This window comes from Panicum virgatum, chromosome 5K, assembly GCF_016808335.1.
Source record: "Panicum virgatum strain AP13 chromosome 5K, P.virgatum_v5, whole genome shotgun sequence".
Lineage (NCBI taxonomy): Eukaryota > Viridiplantae > Streptophyta > Magnoliopsida > Poales > Poaceae > Panicum > Panicum virgatum.
The window spans coordinates 13,667,198-13,684,071 of record NC_053140.1 but is presented as its reverse complement, the minus strand read 5'-3'; the positions used below and the strand labels follow the sequence as shown (position 1 = coordinate 13,684,071).

Genomic DNA, 16,874 nt, shown 5'->3' with positions numbered 1-16,874 from the left:
AAAACTACTATGTTTTGGATTCCGGAAGTAGTTTTTTTTCACTTGCAGGAGTTTTCGGCGGTAAAGTCGGTTGGTATTCATGTTGTTGATCTTCTTTGTTTTCATCGTTTTATTAGTAACAACTTCAGCAATACCGATATCTTTGGTATATCAAACTAGCCTTTTCTCTTTTTCTTTAGGAAATGGCTTTTCTCCTTTTTGCCGAGATCTATATTTTGTTTGCTTTTTTCCCTTCGAAATAAAGCATATGCTCAAAAGGGATTCTTACCTGCTCGTTGTAAAAAAAAATGCGGTCAGGGGGTGAACGGATCCCACCGTTTTTCATTAAGAGGAAGCGACTACGGCTTCTCCCGGCCGCGGAAAAACCCTCGAACTCTGGCCCATGCCCGAAAGGCCTAAGCCTTGCGGTGAGCACAGCAAGGGGATTTTTTTACCCCATGAATCAGAAATTCGCTCCACATGGGAATGGAACCCGGCCGCGGGGTGCCCGCGGACGCCCTTGACCAACCGAGCTAGCGACCTTAGGTTACCTGCTCGTTGTTGTAGCGGTCGTCGTCCTTGCGCGCGAGGTCGCGGATGGAGGCGTTCATGCTCTCGGGCTCGTCCATGAGCTCCTGGACCTCGTCGCGCGCGCCGCGGAGGAGCGCACACTTTTTGGAGAGGACGTCGGCGAGCTTGCCAAGGAGTATCCGCACGGCGCCTTCGGTGGAGCTCACCGCGACGGATTCCATGGCCGGCCGTCTCGTTTCCCCCCCACACCTACTGCGCTGCGCCCGCTCGCGTGATACAAGAAGAGGCGAGAGCCCTGCGACGGCCGACGACTGCGCTGTCTGTGCAGCACTTCCGCCAGACTCCTATATCATATGCCGAGGCCAGCTTGCTGCTGCTCTTTTTTAAGGGAAGAAAAATGTTTGCGAGTCCGTCAAGGACCTAGGACTGCTCAACCACGCTCCACGTTTCTCTGACCGTTGACGAGGAAACACGCCAAATACCGAGCACTCAGAAAGTGGAGCACGTAGGAGAACGCCTCGCGGTGCTTCTGTGCACTGGTATAGTTAACGGTCAAACCGGCCTCTTGGGACCTTGTCCGTGCAGACGCACATTAAGTTATAGGGTCGGCAGACCATCAATTCGCCTTTAAACGTTATCGAGACGAAAGAAGAATATTATATTAGATTCAGAGTTAGTGTTTGGAAAAGACAAAAGTAAAGGAAAAAATATAAAAGTTTGTATTTTAAATCGATTGGATACTCTCAATCTGCCGTAATCTTTTATATATATATTCTTATACAAATCTTGTGTCAAAATACATCTCCTTACTCGGACTGTACAGCCTGGACCGATATGAGCGGTCTGATCTAAGTTATAACTCTCTCATTCGAACTTCAAATCGAACGTTCTACATATGCATTTTGAAGTTACGCAATAGTGAAATCAAATTTATAGTTTTGACGAAGTCTCCCAAACCAGTGTGACCGGTCTGTGCATGCCAGTCTGACCGATCTGCACAGCTATACCAATTTTGGTCGTCAACACTAACCAATTGTGGGGATTGCAGGTTGTTTCCCTCCTCATGCAGTAGACAATGAATCGCTTGACAGGTTCTATTCTACACCCTCCATCCCAAAAAGAATGCAACTCTTGAGTCAAATAATTCAAACTTTGACCAAATTTATATAAAATAGTATTGACATTTATATTACAAAATAGATATCATTAGATTAATCTTGTGATGTATATTTCATACTAAATCTATTTGGAGACATAAATGTTTGTGACTTTTAATATAAATTTGGTCAAATTTAAATTATTTGACTTCTTGAGAAGCGAAAAGTTGCATTTTTTTTGAAACGGAGGGAGTACGGCTGTTTTTCTCGAGGAATACGTCTAAATTACACCAAGTATGGCCCGTCGGAATAGCCTTTTGAATAAACTTTCCGTTCCTTATACTCCCCTAACTATTACAGTGGTCCAATCTACCTATAGATTTGTATTCTTTTCTCCACGTATAAATTGATTTTTAAGTTAAAATTTTGTGGAGTGATAATTACTCATGTTAGAAGATAAAATTGCCATTTCATCATTATTTTGATATGTTAGGACATCTTATAGTAAATTAAGTATAGATACAAAATTGTACAAAAATAATGACAAAAAATTTGTTGCATATTTTCTAACTTCAGTTATTATGTCTTACAAAATTTAACTTAAAAACTTAACTTGGACATGGAGAAAAAAGACAAAAGCTTATTAAGTGATAAGTTGGACTAATTGAAATCGTTGGGGGAGTGAATCCGACTAAGACTTTGTTCGGCTGCTATTATTTATTCAGATCTAGGCCAAACTTAGAGGGCGTAATTTGAACCTTTTGTTTTTTTAGAATGTTTAAATAAAACAATACAAGTAACTTCAAGAACAAGCAATGGTACAAAAAATCTAAAAAAACAAGCAAGTTTTTAGACGATGGAACAAAAAACATATCCTAATCTCCATATCAACAAATTCATATGGCAGACAGCACCTTCAAACCGTTCACGACGATCTAGAGTGCTGAATAACCAAATAAAGAACCCCGCCATTTGTATAACTAATGGAAATAATCTCAGTGCGTTGCTTGTTGGTTAATTTAGGTTGTTTGATGAACTAGTGGAGATGTATGTGCCATAGGCACATATTTAATTTTTCTTCCATCAAGCAACGATATTATTTATTTTCTTTCAAAAAATAATACATGTCTTTATTTTTCCTTCCATAAAACAATGATGTCAATTACTATCCTTTCAAAATAAATAATGACGTGAATTATGGGTGAATGCATGTGCAAAGGAAAGTAAAGTGTGTGCTAAATGAAAGTAATACGTGTGTGGGTACAAAAGGTGGGCATGTAGAAGTCTTTGGTGAAAAAAGTTTAGCTTTTGGTGGTTTCTGGTAGACAAAACCAATCTCTCCCTCACTTTCGTCAAATTTTTTGGCTTGACAAGTGGGGCCTCCAGGTACGATGAGTATAATCTTGGTGAGAAAGGTTTCAATTGTTTCAACTATTTATAGATAGATAGAGTATGCATGTTAGGGTAAGATGAGAATTTATAAAGCTGAGAATGGGCTATGAGTAATAAAATTTGCACCTAAGAGCTTAGAAAAAAGGAATATCAGTAAAATTGGCACAACATAATGGGAGAAAATGAGCATATAATGTATATGAAAGAAAAATAAGGAAAGGATGCCCGTTAACATATAGCAACACAGTACAGATGTTGGTAGGGAAAGGACTAAGGAGAATCTAAATTATAATATTTTGTTGATAATAAATCAAATTAGTCAAACAGGGATGCATAATAATTTTTAACCTATTTTAGTTCATATAATAAGTCTGTTCATCAAAGATTCCTAGTGTAGAGATGAAGTGGGCCTTAGCTAGCCTACAAATAAAGGTGTGAAAAATTATCCCGAACACATGGAAAGATAATTTGAGAAGAAAATATTTTGGTCAAAACATAAATTGTTTCCAAACAAATTAAAAACATTTTAAGTAAAATTTCTTACAAATAAAGAATAGAAATTAGTCAGAGAACAAAAAAAATATTCCAGGAGTAAAGTCAAAATATGTTTGAGAAAAGTAATTGTCCGTGAACAAATTAAAATGTACCTTGGAAAAAAATTGTTCTAATTTTTTTTAGGGCGAAAAATTGTTCTAATTTGAAAGAAAAATATTCCATCAAAAACGTGCACAGCAGCCTTCTATAGCCCAGGGCGTCCAGGCCCATACATACATATAGCCCAGCCCAAGCACACACGGGCCTTGTCCTCACAGAACGAGTTTTTTTAATTTTTATATTATTTATTTTTTGATTTTTCAAAAATATATGCCGCAAATTTTTTTTCCAGATCTGGCCTCCTGTCGCCAGTTCAACTGGCGGTAAGAACATACCGCCGGATGAACCGACGATAGGGTACTGTAGCAAACCATATCGCCGGTTCATCCGGCGGTATTTTTTTGACCTGGGCAGCTTATTTTCAAAAAATCATAACTAATATATATGAACTCAGATGTAGATAAACTTTAAATAAAAATTGTAGATCTCGACGAGATCTACAACTTTGTAGTTCAAACTTTTTTTATTTGGAGCCATCTTGGTGCTCAAATAATCGATAAATGCTCCAGATCTAACATTTAATTTTGGATCTGAAACTTGTGACAATTATTTGAGCACCAAGATGGCTTCAAATGAAATAATTTTGAACTACAAAGTTGTAGATCGCATCGAGATCTACAATATTTGTATAAAGTTTGTATCCATCCGAGTTCATATAAATTAGTTATAATTTTTTGAAAGTGAGCTGCCTAGGTTAAAAGAAATTCCGCCGGATGAACCGCCAGCAGTTGAACTGGCGACGGGAGGCCAGATCTGGAAAAAAATTGCGGCATATATATTTGAAAAATAAAAAAATAAAAAATATAAATTTTTTAAAAAGTCTCACAGAACATTTTCTGCACTTGCGCACGCGGCGCCTTCCTTCCTTTCCCTTCCAGGCGAAGCGAGGCCGCGCCCCGGCGGGGACGACGGCGGCCGTGTAATCCCCGACCCTTCTCCTTCCCCATCCAAATTTCTCTCTGTTCCTCGTATCCTGTCATCGGAGCTTTTCAGCCAGTTCGCAAGGTCGTCGTCCACGCCCCACGGCGATTCGTTCACCGGCGGTTCTGCACACCTCGGCCACCAACGCGGTGGTGGAAGCGGCGCGGCCGTCGACCTCTGCCGCGGGAGCAGATCGGGCCAAGGCACGCACGCCGTCGCCGGTTAGCACGGTGTGTTACCGAATCGGGAGCTCGTGCAACGCAGCATAGCCGCATTCTGTCGGTGCTGTGCTGTTGCTGTGCTTGTGCCCCTAACGTGTTCGCCTGAATGCGCAAGTCGACGGCGCTCGCTAAATCTTTTGACCATTCCGCTCTTCAGGTCGTCTGATCCCGGGACAAGCTTGTGACCATGGCGGACGAGCCCGCCGCCGCTGGCGGCAGCGCTGCGGACTCGCACGACTACCCCACCATCGACCCCACCTCGTTCGACGTCGTGCTCTGCGGCACGGGGCTCCCGGAGTCCGTGCTCGCCGCCGCCTGCGCCGCCGCCGGGAAGACGGTCCTCCACGTCGATCCCAGCCCGTTCTACGGCTCCCTCTACTCCTCCATCCCGCTCCCGTCCCTCCAGTCCTTCCTCTCCCCCGACCCTCCCCCGTCCTCATCGACCGCGGCGGCGGTCGCCGGCTCCGATTCGCACACCGTCGTCGATCTCCGCCGCCGCGGCGTGTACTCGGAGGTCGAGACCTCGGGGACCGTCCCCAAGCCGGCGAGGCGGTTCACCGTCGATCTCGTGGGGCCCCGGGTGCTGTACTGCGCCGACGAGGCCGTGGACCTCCTCCTGCGCTCGGGGGGCAGCCACCATGTGGAATTCAAGAGCGTGGACGGGGGCAGCCTCCTCTACTGGGAGGGCTGCCTCTACCCTGTGCCAGACTCGAAGGGGGCCATCTTCAGGGACACCACACTCAAGCTCTTGGAGAAGAACGCCTTCTACAAGTTCTTCAATCTTGTCAAGGCGCACATTGCTGCCACATCAGCTCCTGCTGATGAGATGGGAGAGGGGGATGCGGCTGCCATGATATCCGAGGAGCACCTGGACCGCCCCTTTGTTGAGTTCCTTACGCAACAGGGCCTTTCTCCCAAGATGAGAGCGTAAGGGTGTTCTGAATTGGTCAACCACGCACTATTTTTAGTAACCTGACTAAGTTTGAGCTCTGTGTGGTGTTTTAGGGTTGTGCTTTATGCGATTGCCATGGCTGATTATGATCAAGATGGTCCTGACCCAAGTGATAAATTAATTACAACGAGGGAGGGAATCCAGACCATTGCTCTGTACTCGGCATCTATTGGGAGGTCAATTACTTGCCTGAACCTCTCTTGTCCCCTTTGGAAAGCCATATATTCTGTTATGTGAATGTTTTGTTGACCGATCCGTCTTTCATTAGCCTTAGAGATATATGTGGTCTGACATGCAAAATTTTCAAATAACTTAGCTGTGGTACTAGAACTTTACAGCTTTCTTATATTTTCATCATACCAGGTTTGCTAATGCAGAAGGTGCTTTCATTTACCCTATGTATGGGCATGGTGAGCTACCTCAAGCTTTCTGTCGCTGTGCTGCGGTTAAGGGTGCCCTATATGTAAGATGATCTTCACAATTATATGCGCCAATGATTTTTATGCTCTAGCTTTGGCTACTGTTTATTTAGTCATGTGATTGTAGCGCCTTTTATCCCAATTTTCTGTAACTGGTAACTTGCAATCTGATTACAGCCCAAACTTTTATGAACAGTTATGTGATAGGCCTTGGGCTTGTCAACTCTGCTGGAATGGCATCCTGCACTTTATTTCTTCTTTCTTTTAAATAATTTGTGCCAATTTTCCCATACTTAGCTTAGCAAACATATTTTGTTACTCAGGTGTTGCGGATGCCAGTGGCTGCACTTCTTATGGATGAGGTATGGTGATAAACTAAGTTCTATACTGGCCATACACTCCTGCAACTTTTCTTTTTTGCCTGATGTAGTTATCATACACTGGATCCTTTTGAAATCTCACTTGTTTGAGCTATGTATCATCCAAGCACAGCTTCTACTATCATGTTATTTTTTTTAACAATTGGATTATACTGATATGTTTTGCAATATAGCGTAAATATATATCAGTGATTTATTTTCTTTATATTTTTTTTGCCATGGTAGAGGACTCATGCTTTACCTGTGATGCTGCACTACTGATTCTTTATTTTGTTTCACCATTTTCTCATTGCTAACGTCAAATACTTCATTTTGTTGATCAGGAAAAGAAGCATTTTGTAGGTGCCAGATTGGCATCTGGTCAGGATATTTTGTGCAAACAGTTGATAATTGATCCATCATACAAAATTCCTACCTTGGATGCACCGTTTGATGATCCAGGTTCAAAGTTTCCAAGAAAAGTTGCAAGGGGAATATGCATATTCAGCAATTCTGTGAAACAGGGTTCATCAAATGTTCTGGTTATTTTTCCTCCAAAGTGTAAGAACAACTATATTTTACTTGTGTTTATGCTAGGTTTCCTTGATGTAGCCATGAGCGGTGTTCTTTCTCTTAGTTGACCCAGTTTTCACTCTTTATTTAGCACTAGAAGAGGAGCAGGTTGCAGCTGTACGGCTTCTTCAGTTGAGCAGCAATCTCGCAATATGCCCTCCTGGAATGTAAGTTCTGTATCCTATCATCAGAGCAGGTTGCAGTTTCCACATATACTTGCTCTAGGTTTCTATCCCCAGGAATTATTGCTTTCAAAATTGCCATATGATGTAGGCAGGTAACTTACGCACAAGCTAATCTCACATGCAGGTTTATGGCATATCTGTCTACTCCCTGTACCGATGCCTCCGCCGGAAAGCAATTCATCAGAAAGGCAATAGATGCTCTTTTTAGCCCACAGGATTCAGATGGCTCGGAAGGCCACCTTGAGACAACCAGTTGCACTGATGATGTGAAACCAACATTAATCTGGAGCTGTGTGTATGTTCAAGAGATCGCACAGGTGAATTTCTTTTCATGATCATTACGGACTGATCCATACTTGTTTCAGTGCTGGTAAAAAGAAGTGTTCTACATATATTTGTTTCATTATTTAACATATGCCCTATCCTGTCTTTTACTGTCAGGAAATGTCTGGTCCTTTACTATCATGCCCCATGCCTGATGAAAATCTGGACTACAGGAACATACTGGAATCAACAAAAAAGGTATTGCATCCTCTGGTGTTGCTGTTGTTTTATGATGCTGCACTCATGTACCTGCACTAGCTATTACCGTAACTTTCAGTAGCCAGAATTGTTGATGCAGTATGACATGGTTACTGAATATAACAAGAGTAATATACATAAAAATATACTGTTTTTATGGAAGATTTAGAATTGTTAATGCTTCATTTACATCAGTAGCTCTTTCCTGATGAATTCATTTTGTGCTACTTTTGCAGTTATTTGCTGGTATCTATCCTGATGAAGAATTCTTGCCTAAAAAGTCAGCTCCTGTATATGCTGATGATGACTCTGATTCCGCCGAGTAAAACCATCTTTAGAGGTACAAAATTTTTTGAATACGGAACTTGCACTGTGCATTCACATTCTAACTAACATGTGAAAATATCAAAATATTTGCTCAAAACAAGACATTGTTTGCTCATATGCATCATAGTACACGTGGAAATATCAGAATCTTTGCTTATGGAGCCACGCTTTTGCCCATTTTGTCTCACTGTTCGTTAAAATATAAAAGTCGCCTGGAAGTACCAGGGATCCCTGGTATGGGACGAGTTAAACTAAATCTGGGGCACTCTTACCTGTTTCCCAAATAACGATACATCAAATGCACCGCAATACTGACGGCCTTGGATTCCTCGAATCTCTGTACATTTTCTTGAGAACAAGGCTATACTGATGCAAAATAAAAAGCTTAAATGCTTATAGATTTGAAGTTGTTGTGGGAAATCTTATCTTTGACATTAAGTATTTATTCCAATACTGACAGGCAAAGAATTTGACTGGAGAACACTGTCACGGAATATGCATGAAGGCATCGATCTCTATGTCACTGTGTTCCAGTGTATCGCAAGGGGAGCCTGTTGCATAGTTGTGTTGGGATTTTTGCAGCCCTCGTTGTATACAGGATGGTGTACGGGATACATGCCGAACGCTTGATATGTCGTTGTACTAGCGCGGGGGAGGAAATCTAGTACTTCTTTTCCCTTGAGATAGTCAACTGCTTAGCTCATACGTACGTACACGATGCAGTGTGCAGACTGTGCATCCCCAGATCGCCTTTTCAGTTTTGCGGTGTGTTCTTTTATTCCCAGGTGTGCTTGGATATTTTCAGGTGAACTTTGGTCTTTCGGCCTGTACACTTGTACAGTAGGTTGGGTCAGTACCCGAGTGGCCGAGTCTATAGCATGTGTTTATCGATCAGCCTGCTCGCATTGGTTTGTTGAGCGGTGAGAATTGAGAAATACCAGTCATAATTACCGTCACCTCTACTAATACCGGAGTCTACCTATAGTACTGAATCAATAATGTCAATAGACGAAAGAATTCTGGAACGACACGGGAGCATGGGGCGAGCACGAGTGAGAAGGATCATCCCTTATCTTGCCCAGCTACAGCTAGCTAGATTCCACGTCAGTAACGTCCCTACCCGTTGCAAAGCAAAACTGCCTGCGCTAGGACTAGCGCGAGAGCCCAAAGCCCGGACGCAACCCCCTCCCAGCCTCCCTGCTCGTGCTCCCTCTTCGCTTCCTCCCATTCCCTCACGCTGAAGCTCCTGGCGCTCCGTTCACCGATCCCGCGTTGCAGGCCGCCGATCGGGATGGCGCTCTGAGCCCCGTGCCGTGCGCGCGTCTCGGCGGGCGCGATGCTGGCGGCGATCCGGCAAACCACCAGGGTCTGCTCTAGGCTCGCTTCTCCGCACGCCTCCTCGCCCGCCGCCGCCGCTGCTGCTGCGGCGGCGCTGGCGAGCTCCCCCGTGCTGGGCTCCGGGATGAGCGGCCTGGAGAGGCAGCCCGCTCCTACGGTTGCCGGGATCGGCGGCACTACGGGGAGGAGTCGCGGGGCCGATCACCCGCCACCGCGGCCTTGCAGCTCGTCCGGCGAGTCGAGGTGAGCTTCAGAGCCGCGAGCTGGGGTTCGGGTAGCGGCATTGGTTAATCCCATGACCGGGGACCTGCAGTTATTATCAACTGCTCTGACTAGATTTGACTGGTCAGTTCCCTTGCCTGGAATTGTTATTGCTGAACGCCCAACTCGTGTCCTGAACAAATGAGATGCTCAGTAATTGCTCGGGATCCCAACAATTTCTTCACCCGAAATCATTCCCTTTGCTTGTACATTTTGTTTATGATAGGGAAGGATATCAGTGGGGCGGAGTGCCGTATCAAAGGCAGCCGATGCCACATCATCGCAAAGTGATCGCTGGATCTAACCATCATGTTTCTGGTGCAAGCTGTTCCTCACTGTATCAGCAGAGTTGCAGATATTTTTCATCCTCTTCTGATCAGGAGAGGATACGGGCTGGAAACAAGGTGTGTACATGTATCCATATCCATGCAGTAGTTTGCGTACCATTTCGTAGGCTTTCCAGGTCCATTTGACAACTTCACGAGCTTAACATGAGATTTCCAATCACCATTGAACATGATTGGGATCTGACGGTGCGTCCACTGAAGTAAGTGTCTATTTTTCCAGCTTATAAGTGATCTGCCAAGGTGTGTAAAAATTGTGGAAGTTGGGCCACGAGATGGACTGCAAAATGAAAAGGACACTGTACCAACACCTGTAAAGGTTGAGCTTATACGGAGACTGGCTGCCTCGGGATTATCCATTGTTGAGGCAACTAGTTTCGTATCTCCAAAATGGGTACCACAGGTACATTGCTTTATGAATATCTGGAGATTGCATAGATTAGCTGTTTGTTTATCAGCATTTGTTGTACAGATTAATATTATCAGGATCTTGATTTACAACTTGTTCTTTTCTTCAATATGTAATTTAATTTCCATGAACAGAAGAACTGTGTCTGTTTATCTATCTTTTTGGCTGTACTTGTTGCTAGCTATGTTGCACATCACTCAAGAATTGCAAAACAGTTAATACTTAATTATCCCATCATCAGTGTGATTTTCTTGTGCCATTTAATATGTCATAATAACTATCATTTCTCTATCAAAGTAGTAAAGTTTTTTCCCTCCAAAAGTAAACTAGTATAGTATTTTTATCTTTTATGGGTACAAACTGAGAAAATGTGGGACAATCCACATCAGAACAGCCATTTGGATTGGATTCTGACGTGTTTACTTCTATATGAGCGAAAGCATAACCTCACTTTTGATTGAAGTGTTTCCATCATGGGAATTTGTTAGTTATACAAAACTGATGTCTTTATGCTGTCACCGCTAGAGTGCAGCAATATGATGTTAAGTCTGGGAATATGTGATGCTAAGTCATTCCAGTAGAAGCAGTTGCTATGGTGGATCCATATAACCTCTAAAAATTTTTTGTGTTCCATCGAACCATTAAGAACTGTATCTATTTCAAAACTGAACTGGTAAATAGCTACTCTGATTTGATTGATTCTATGTATGTTAGGTTACTGGATATTGGTACTATTGCCTGGGCACAGTACATTCATATGAATTCGAGTTTTATAAAATGGACTCAGGATGTTGGAATTTTGGACGCCTGCATATACTCTCAAAAGAACTATCTGAATAGAGGAAAGATTGCAAATATGATGCACAAATGCTGAAAAGTTTTCCTGAAAATTAGAATAGTTGCCAGTGTGGCATTGACATAAAAAATAGTTTCACTACATGATGGAGAAAACTTTCTAAACCAAGTTTGTGATACATGTCCAATGTGACATAAAAAGATGGATCTCTTCATTGTACTCAGCTAAACTTGATTCATCATTCTTGTCATATTTACAAGCACTGTTGTCTTATGCATATTTGCTTGCCTCCTGCTTAATTTCCTGTACGCGGCCCTTATTTAACTAAATTACCTTTCTTTTGCTTTCCTGTTAGTTTAATATTTGTCATGTATTTACTAGTTAATTTCTCAGCAATATGGTGTTTTGCTGCTGTAGCTAGCTGATGCAAAAGATGTCATGGAAGCAGTTCGGAATACTGAGGGTGTACGTCTTCCTGTATTGACCCCAAACATTAAGGTGAACTATGTTCATTCAGATGGCCTTTATTATTACATATTGCACGTTTGCCTCATTCAGTATCCTGTTATTTGCATTGGTCGTCACTCATCAGGGGTTTGAGGCAGCTATTGCAGCAGGGGCAAAAGAAATTGCAGTATTTGCATCAGCTTCTGAAGGATTTTCAAAGTCAAACATAAACTGCACAATCAAAGAGAGTCTTGCCCGCTATAATGATGTTGCTCTTGCTGCCAAAGAGAGAGAAATTAATGTCCGAGGGTGAGATATTTTACTTTGTGGAATGTCAAATTTTGTTGTCAACACATCTCGGCATGTGTTTGTAAAAAGTAATTAAACTCCAGTAATTTTATATATTCTATTGAAACCGCAACCAGCATGCTGGCTACTTTCAATACTAATAAAGTAGCTAGTCTAGCATACAATTCATAGTTTTATGGCAGCTAATAAAATTTATAGATTTTACATAAAAATTAAATACTAGCTCATAGTGCCCTCCAAAAGAGCTAGCCTATAGTCTAAACTGATATTATACACTAACTTGAGTTAAAACTATTAGAAGAGACACTGGGTTTGAGCTATGACATTCAGCAGACAGGGCTGTAACACCTTGAATCCTGCTAGCTTGAGTAACTCATTATTTAAATGTTACATCTTCAATCCTACTAGCTTGACTAACTCATTATTCAAATATTGCTCCTACTTTTCCTCATTTCTACTCTGCACCTGCCTTCAATAAAGCATAATATTAGTCTGTGTTACATTCTTGCTTGCATTGCTTGTTTTGTAGCCAATCTTATATACATATTAAAGTGATCATGAAAAAACATATTAAAGTGATCACGAGAAAATCTTGATGAGTTTGGTAGCTTGTAGTATTCACATGATTAACAGGTCACTGAAATAGTTAGGGATCGCTGGACATGTGTACATCACATTTTATGTTCCTCTGTTTGCCAAGAATGTAGGTACGTCTCTTGTGTGGTTGGATGCCCAGTAGATGGACCAGTACCACCGTCAAATGTAGCTTATGTAGCCAAAGAGCTTTATGACATGGGCTGCTATGAGGTTTCACTTGGCGATACCATTGGAGTTGGTACCCCAGGTGATGCTTCACTTACCTTTGCACCTTTTTTTTTCTGCTTCTGAGGGGAACTCATATTGTCCTGTACTAACTGATCTGTTTCTGCTGCTACCTTTTTTTAGGTTTGCACCCGTAGCTTTGATCACCCTTCTGCAGCTACATAAATTTACTGTAGCCTTATTCTGAACCGTTTCAGCTTTTCTCATCTATCCAGGCACCGTGGTTCCAATGCTTGAGGCCGCCATGTCTGTTGTTCCTGTGGAGAAGCTTGCTGTTCATTTCCACGACACCTACGGGCAATCTCTCTCAAACATTCTCATCTCTCTCCAGGTAACAAGTTACCAACGCACTTGAAACATTGGCCTGATCATCACCCAAAAGTGAAGCTATGATCACTCATGATTCTGTGCTCAATCAGATGGGCGTCAGTGTCGTGGATTCCTCCGTCGCCGGCCTTGGCGGCTGCCCTTATGCAAAGGGCGCGTCAGGTAACGTCGCGACCGAGGACGTAGTGTACATGCTCAACGGGTTGGGTATCAGGACAGGCGTCGACCTGGGCAAGGTGATGGCTGCAGGCGAGTTCATCTGCAAGCACTTAGGACGCCAGTCTGGTTCCAAGGCTGCGACTGCACTGAGCAAGGTTACTGCAAAAGCCTCAAAACTCTGAGGCTTGAGAAATTTACCATGGTACTCTGTTCCAGATAATAACTGTAAAATGAGCACAATATTGTGAAATAAACAATACTATTCCGTCGTGAGGTGTCTGTTCAAGACAAATAAATACTATACCAAGCACCGGAGGTGGCATGTGCCATCTTCATCTGGCGATATAAGCACAAGATTGTGAGTCATGTAAGTCGAGCAAACCTGACAAATGTGACCACTTTCACCAGAAAGACTCCAACAGTCTCAGCAAATAAGAGCAGGTTCCTTTCAACTTGGGATTGTTACATGTCAACAACAAAAAATCATGTCTCATCTAAGCTAGCCTGTTACAATCAAAATACAATGGGAAGTATCTAATGCATCACACAAAAGTTGAATGTGTCAGCTACAATCTCTGTTGCAGTTCTGCAGGCATACAGTGCACTCAATAAGTTATATACTTGATGGAACCTCCTGCGCCAACCAAATTATTTGCAGTTCCATCAGTATGAGAAATGGCCAGTCAATCAGCAATCACCATCAATGTCAAGTTGGGGTTTTGCTGAACTTCCCTGATGGTAGCACAAGGCCTTTCCCATAGGCTGCTAACAGAAGAGCCTCTGCTCTCCCTGTGTAAGAATGACAGAAACATCACCGGTTTGAGGTAAAACATACAAGTAAATTGCAATCTACTCTCGATGAGTCCTTTAATATAATGGATCAAGCTAAAACTAACAAATGCTACCCAGTAGTAAATTTTTTCTAACACTCATTTTTTGGTGCATAAATCCCAAGCTAAAAGTAACTAACGCTACCCAGTAAAGAAAGCTTCTAAAACTCATCTCTGGTGCATAAATCGATACAACTCCAACATGTGGCGAAGTTAGCTACTACTCACTGCAAACCAGACAAGGTGCAGTTTAAGATTATTTTGTCAGTGCAGTGCACCTTGCAAGATAGCACACAGAAAAGCAACATCTGTACCAACTCTTTATACCGTATTTCTTCCAGCTAGTCAAGCAGAATTAGCAAATTAGCATTAACAGAAAAGAGGGAAGACAGCAACATATTGGCCCCCAGATTCCAAAACTACTCAAAGATAAGCTGTTAAGTTAGTAAGACGTGTACCATGATGTTTTTTCAACTTCAGGGATAGAGTTTTGTCAGGGAACAAAATGGATGCAGCTTGTCTGCTATCATCCTGTAAGAAATTATACATTATACATTAGAAACATAATAGAACTAATGTTAGATCTGGTGAATTGCTAGAACAACATAAGAATGATGCTGGCAACAAGTGATTATTAATTAAAATTCATATTAATTACAATTATGTTGTGTCCGGCATCAATGTCTATAACTGCAGGAACCATTTGTTTTTTAGCTTATCATTGAAGCAAAACCCATTGATTTCCACGAAAGTTTTAGCTTATCCCATAACCAATTATCTACTCCCATAACCAGGTTTAGTACTTATCTACCATTTCTTTTATTCTTTCAAAGACATCTTACTCTGCAACCTTACTGACATCAATTGAACAGAAAAAGATATTGTGTTGGCATTCGGGCATTAATGACAAGCTCTAATAAACAAACAAGCAAACTTTGTTTAAAAAATGAGCGGCATAAAAACATTGTATGCTCCACCTAACATGAATCACACACCTTTGGAGACTCACTTCGAGATAGCCCAAAATAAGCCTTCCATGTCTGCGATGCAACCGGAACAACTGAAAACCCAGAAGCCACTAGAGAAGCAATCCACAAGCCATATGAAAAGCCTGTACTCCACCATCCCTGCATATCATAAAACAATAGATTTATTTAAAATATTCAGTAGCAGCTAACAACATTGGCAATACATGAAACATAAACAGTTGATTATTGTGACTAGATTCTATCAGTGTGAACCAGGTGTAACTAATTCCATTGACTAGTGCACATATGCTAGGATCAAACCAGAAAGATGAGATACCAAATATCAAGGGCACAATTCTGTGTTAAACAAGTATATACACTGGGATAGCACTAAGACATGTTAGTGAGCACTACAACCCTCAAACTACTCTCATATGCACTACCTGACAGCATAACTTTGCTACAAGAACCAACACAGAGAAAATTGATTTGCTAATTACAGTTATCTTGCAAACAAGGACATTCAGTGCATGTAATTTGGGAGACAAGAAACAGACCAGCTTTCCATCAGTTGGAAATGGACTAGACTTCTCAATGTATGCCGTAGTTCCTTCAAAACGACAGATCAGTAGTTAATCAGAAAACAGCCCTGCCTTCCACATAACATGTAGTATTAAAGAAGAATGTGATCGCCAATTCACTGCAACTATCGAGTCTTAAGAGTGGCCATGTGGTTATTTGTACTCCAAATACACAATTACCAGGAGGTGCATCAAGCCTTCGAAGCAGCTGGATGATGGACTTCGTGTCAAGACGCTTCCGGATGACCTCTGACACCACAATGTGCACGAACGGGTTGTCGAACACCTGCAGGATGGCAATGCTAATGCTCAACAACGCTAGCGCAGCACACACAAGCTAGTTCATCCAAGCATGGCGGATGACCGAACCTGAGAGGAGCCGTCCGGCGAGAGGACGGCGATGGCACCGCCGGTGTCAGGATCCACGCCAATCGCCCACCCATTGGGGGCGGCGTCCGCACCGGCGGTGTCATCGGTCGGTAGCAGCGAGAGGGAGGCGAGCCAGGGGTCCCGGGGCTCGGCCTCCGCCAGGAGCTTCGCCCGGGCCTTGGCACTCGCGCGGGACCTCGGGGTACGGGCGGCCGCGGCGGGAGCTGGAGCGGGCGCGCGGCGAATGCGGCAGCGGCGGGGGCGGAAGGGCGGGGAGAAGAAGGACGCGGCGGCGGCGGACCAGTGCGGCGCGGAGCGACGGAGGGCGGCAGCGCGGAGCGCGTTCATGGGGTCGTGGTTAGCAGCGACGGCGGCCGACGCAGCTCCGGCCGCCGCGGCGGCGGCTGCCATAATTCGAAAAGCTGCAGCGGGTTGGGCTGAGAGGAGGGTTTTGCTTTGCGCCGCGGGGGATAAGGAAGGCGGCAGGCACGAGACTTGCACGGGACGGCGGGCAAGACGAGCGGTCCCCCCCTCCCTCCCCCCCCACCCCCCCCCCCCCCCCCCCCCCCCCCCTTTTTTTCTTATGGATTTCCTTAAATTCTATAGTATATAACATTTCTACAAAATTCTTATTTTTCCTGAAATTTTAGTGTTTGTTACCTAAATTTTCAATCACTCTTAACTGGCCTCTCGTTCTCAAGTAACCTAGCAACTGAGGTTTCTGTTCGTGGAATCGTGGTTCTCCTTTCCCAAGACTTCATGGATTGGTTTATGTTGATGAT

At 43.2% G+C, this 16,874-nt stretch overlaps 3 protein-coding genes across 5 annotated transcripts; 2 read left to right on the top strand and 1 right to left on the bottom strand.

Annotated features, from left to right (window-relative positions):
- Positions 1-4,494: 4,494 nt before the first annotated feature.
- On the top strand, positions 4,495-10,094 carry LOC120706486 (rab escort protein 1-like). 2 transcript variants are annotated; one of them, XM_039991149.1, is made up of 11 exons: positions 4,495-4,804; positions 4,953-5,722; positions 5,801-5,923; positions 6,111-6,210; positions 6,490-6,528; positions 6,870-7,086; positions 7,190-7,265; positions 7,408-7,600; positions 7,725-7,805; positions 8,042-8,145; positions 9,958-10,094. In XM_039991149.1, exons 2-10 carry the CDS (start codon positions 4,983-4,985, stop codon positions 8,129-8,131), a joined length of 1,659 nt encoding a protein of 552 aa, XP_039847083.1. In that variant the 5' UTR covers positions 4,495-4,804; positions 4,953-4,982; the 3' UTR covers positions 8,132-8,145; positions 9,958-10,094. The 2 variants fall into 2 exon arrangements, with proteins under 2 accessions (XP_039847083.1, XP_039847081.1); XM_039991147.1 differs by lacking the exon at positions 9,958-10,094 and adding an exon at positions 8,593-9,026 and having other exon boundaries at positions 4,498-4,804.
- On the top strand, positions 9,234-13,750 carry LOC120706487 (hydroxymethylglutaryl-CoA lyase, mitochondrial-like). The gene is made up of 8 exons (XM_039991150.1): positions 9,234-9,713; positions 9,958-10,135; positions 10,299-10,478; positions 11,698-11,778; positions 11,873-12,036; positions 12,744-12,880; positions 13,074-13,189; positions 13,278-13,750. Exons 1-8 carry the CDS (start codon positions 9,469-9,471, stop codon positions 13,524-13,526), a joined length of 1,350 nt encoding a protein of 449 aa, XP_039847084.1. The 5' UTR covers positions 9,234-9,468; the 3' UTR covers positions 13,527-13,750.
- A 15-nt stretch (positions 13,751-13,765) lies between these two features.
- LOC120706488 (Holliday junction resolvase MOC1, chloroplastic-like) lies at positions 13,766-16,586 on the bottom strand. 2 transcript variants are annotated; one of them, XM_039991151.1, is made up of 6 exons: positions 16,093-16,574; positions 15,904-16,009; positions 15,700-15,752; positions 15,170-15,301; positions 14,633-14,705; positions 13,766-14,133 (listed from the first exon to the last, which is right to left on the bottom strand). In XM_039991151.1, exons 1-6 carry the CDS (start codon positions 16,501-16,503, stop codon positions 14,051-14,053), a joined length of 858 nt encoding a protein of 285 aa, XP_039847085.1. In that variant the 5' UTR covers positions 16,504-16,574; the 3' UTR covers positions 13,766-14,050. The 2 variants fall into 2 exon arrangements, with proteins under 2 accessions (XP_039847085.1, XP_039847086.1); XM_039991152.1 differs by lacking the exon at positions 14,633-14,705 and having other exon boundaries at positions 13,769-14,133; positions 16,093-16,586.
- Between the last annotated feature and the right edge of the window lie 288 nt (positions 16,587-16,874).

Bases quoted from the DNA above. Each gene is read 5' to 3' on its own strand.
- LOC120706486 (XM_039991149.1), top strand. From the start codon at position 4,983: ATGGCGGACGAGCCCGCCGCCGCTGGCGGCAGCGCTGCGGACTCGCAC. The intron at 6,529-6,869 runs GTATGGTGATAA...TTTGTTGATCAG, and splicing joins CTGCACTTCTTATGGATGAG to GAAAAGAAGCATTTTGTAGG. The intron at 7,087-7,189 runs GTAAGAACAACT...CTCTTTATTTAG, and splicing joins GGTTATTTTTCCTCCAAAGT to CACTAGAAGAGGAGCAGGTT.
- LOC120706487 (XM_039991150.1), top strand. From the start codon at position 9,469: ATGCTGGCGGCGATCCGGCAAACCACCAGGGTCTGCTCTAGGCTCGCT. The intron at 10,479-11,697 runs GTACATTGCTTT...TTGCTGCTGTAG, and splicing joins CTCCAAAATGGGTACCACAG to CTAGCTGATGCAAAAGATGT. The intron at 11,779-11,872 runs GTGAACTATGTT...GTCACTCATCAG, and splicing joins TATTGACCCCAAACATTAAG to GGGTTTGAGGCAGCTATTGC.
- LOC120706488 (XM_039991151.1), bottom strand. From the start codon at position 16,503: ATGGCAGCCGCCGCCGCGGCGGCCGGAGCTGCGTCGGCCGCCGTCGCT. The intron at 15,302-15,699 runs GTCTGTTTCTTG...TATGATATGCAG, and splicing joins TTCCAACTGATGGAAAGCTG to GGATGGTGGAGTACAGGCTT. The intron at 14,706-15,169 runs GTGTGTGATTCA...AATTTCTTACAG, and splicing joins CTCGAAGTGAGTCTCCAAAG to GATGATAGCAGACAAGCTGC.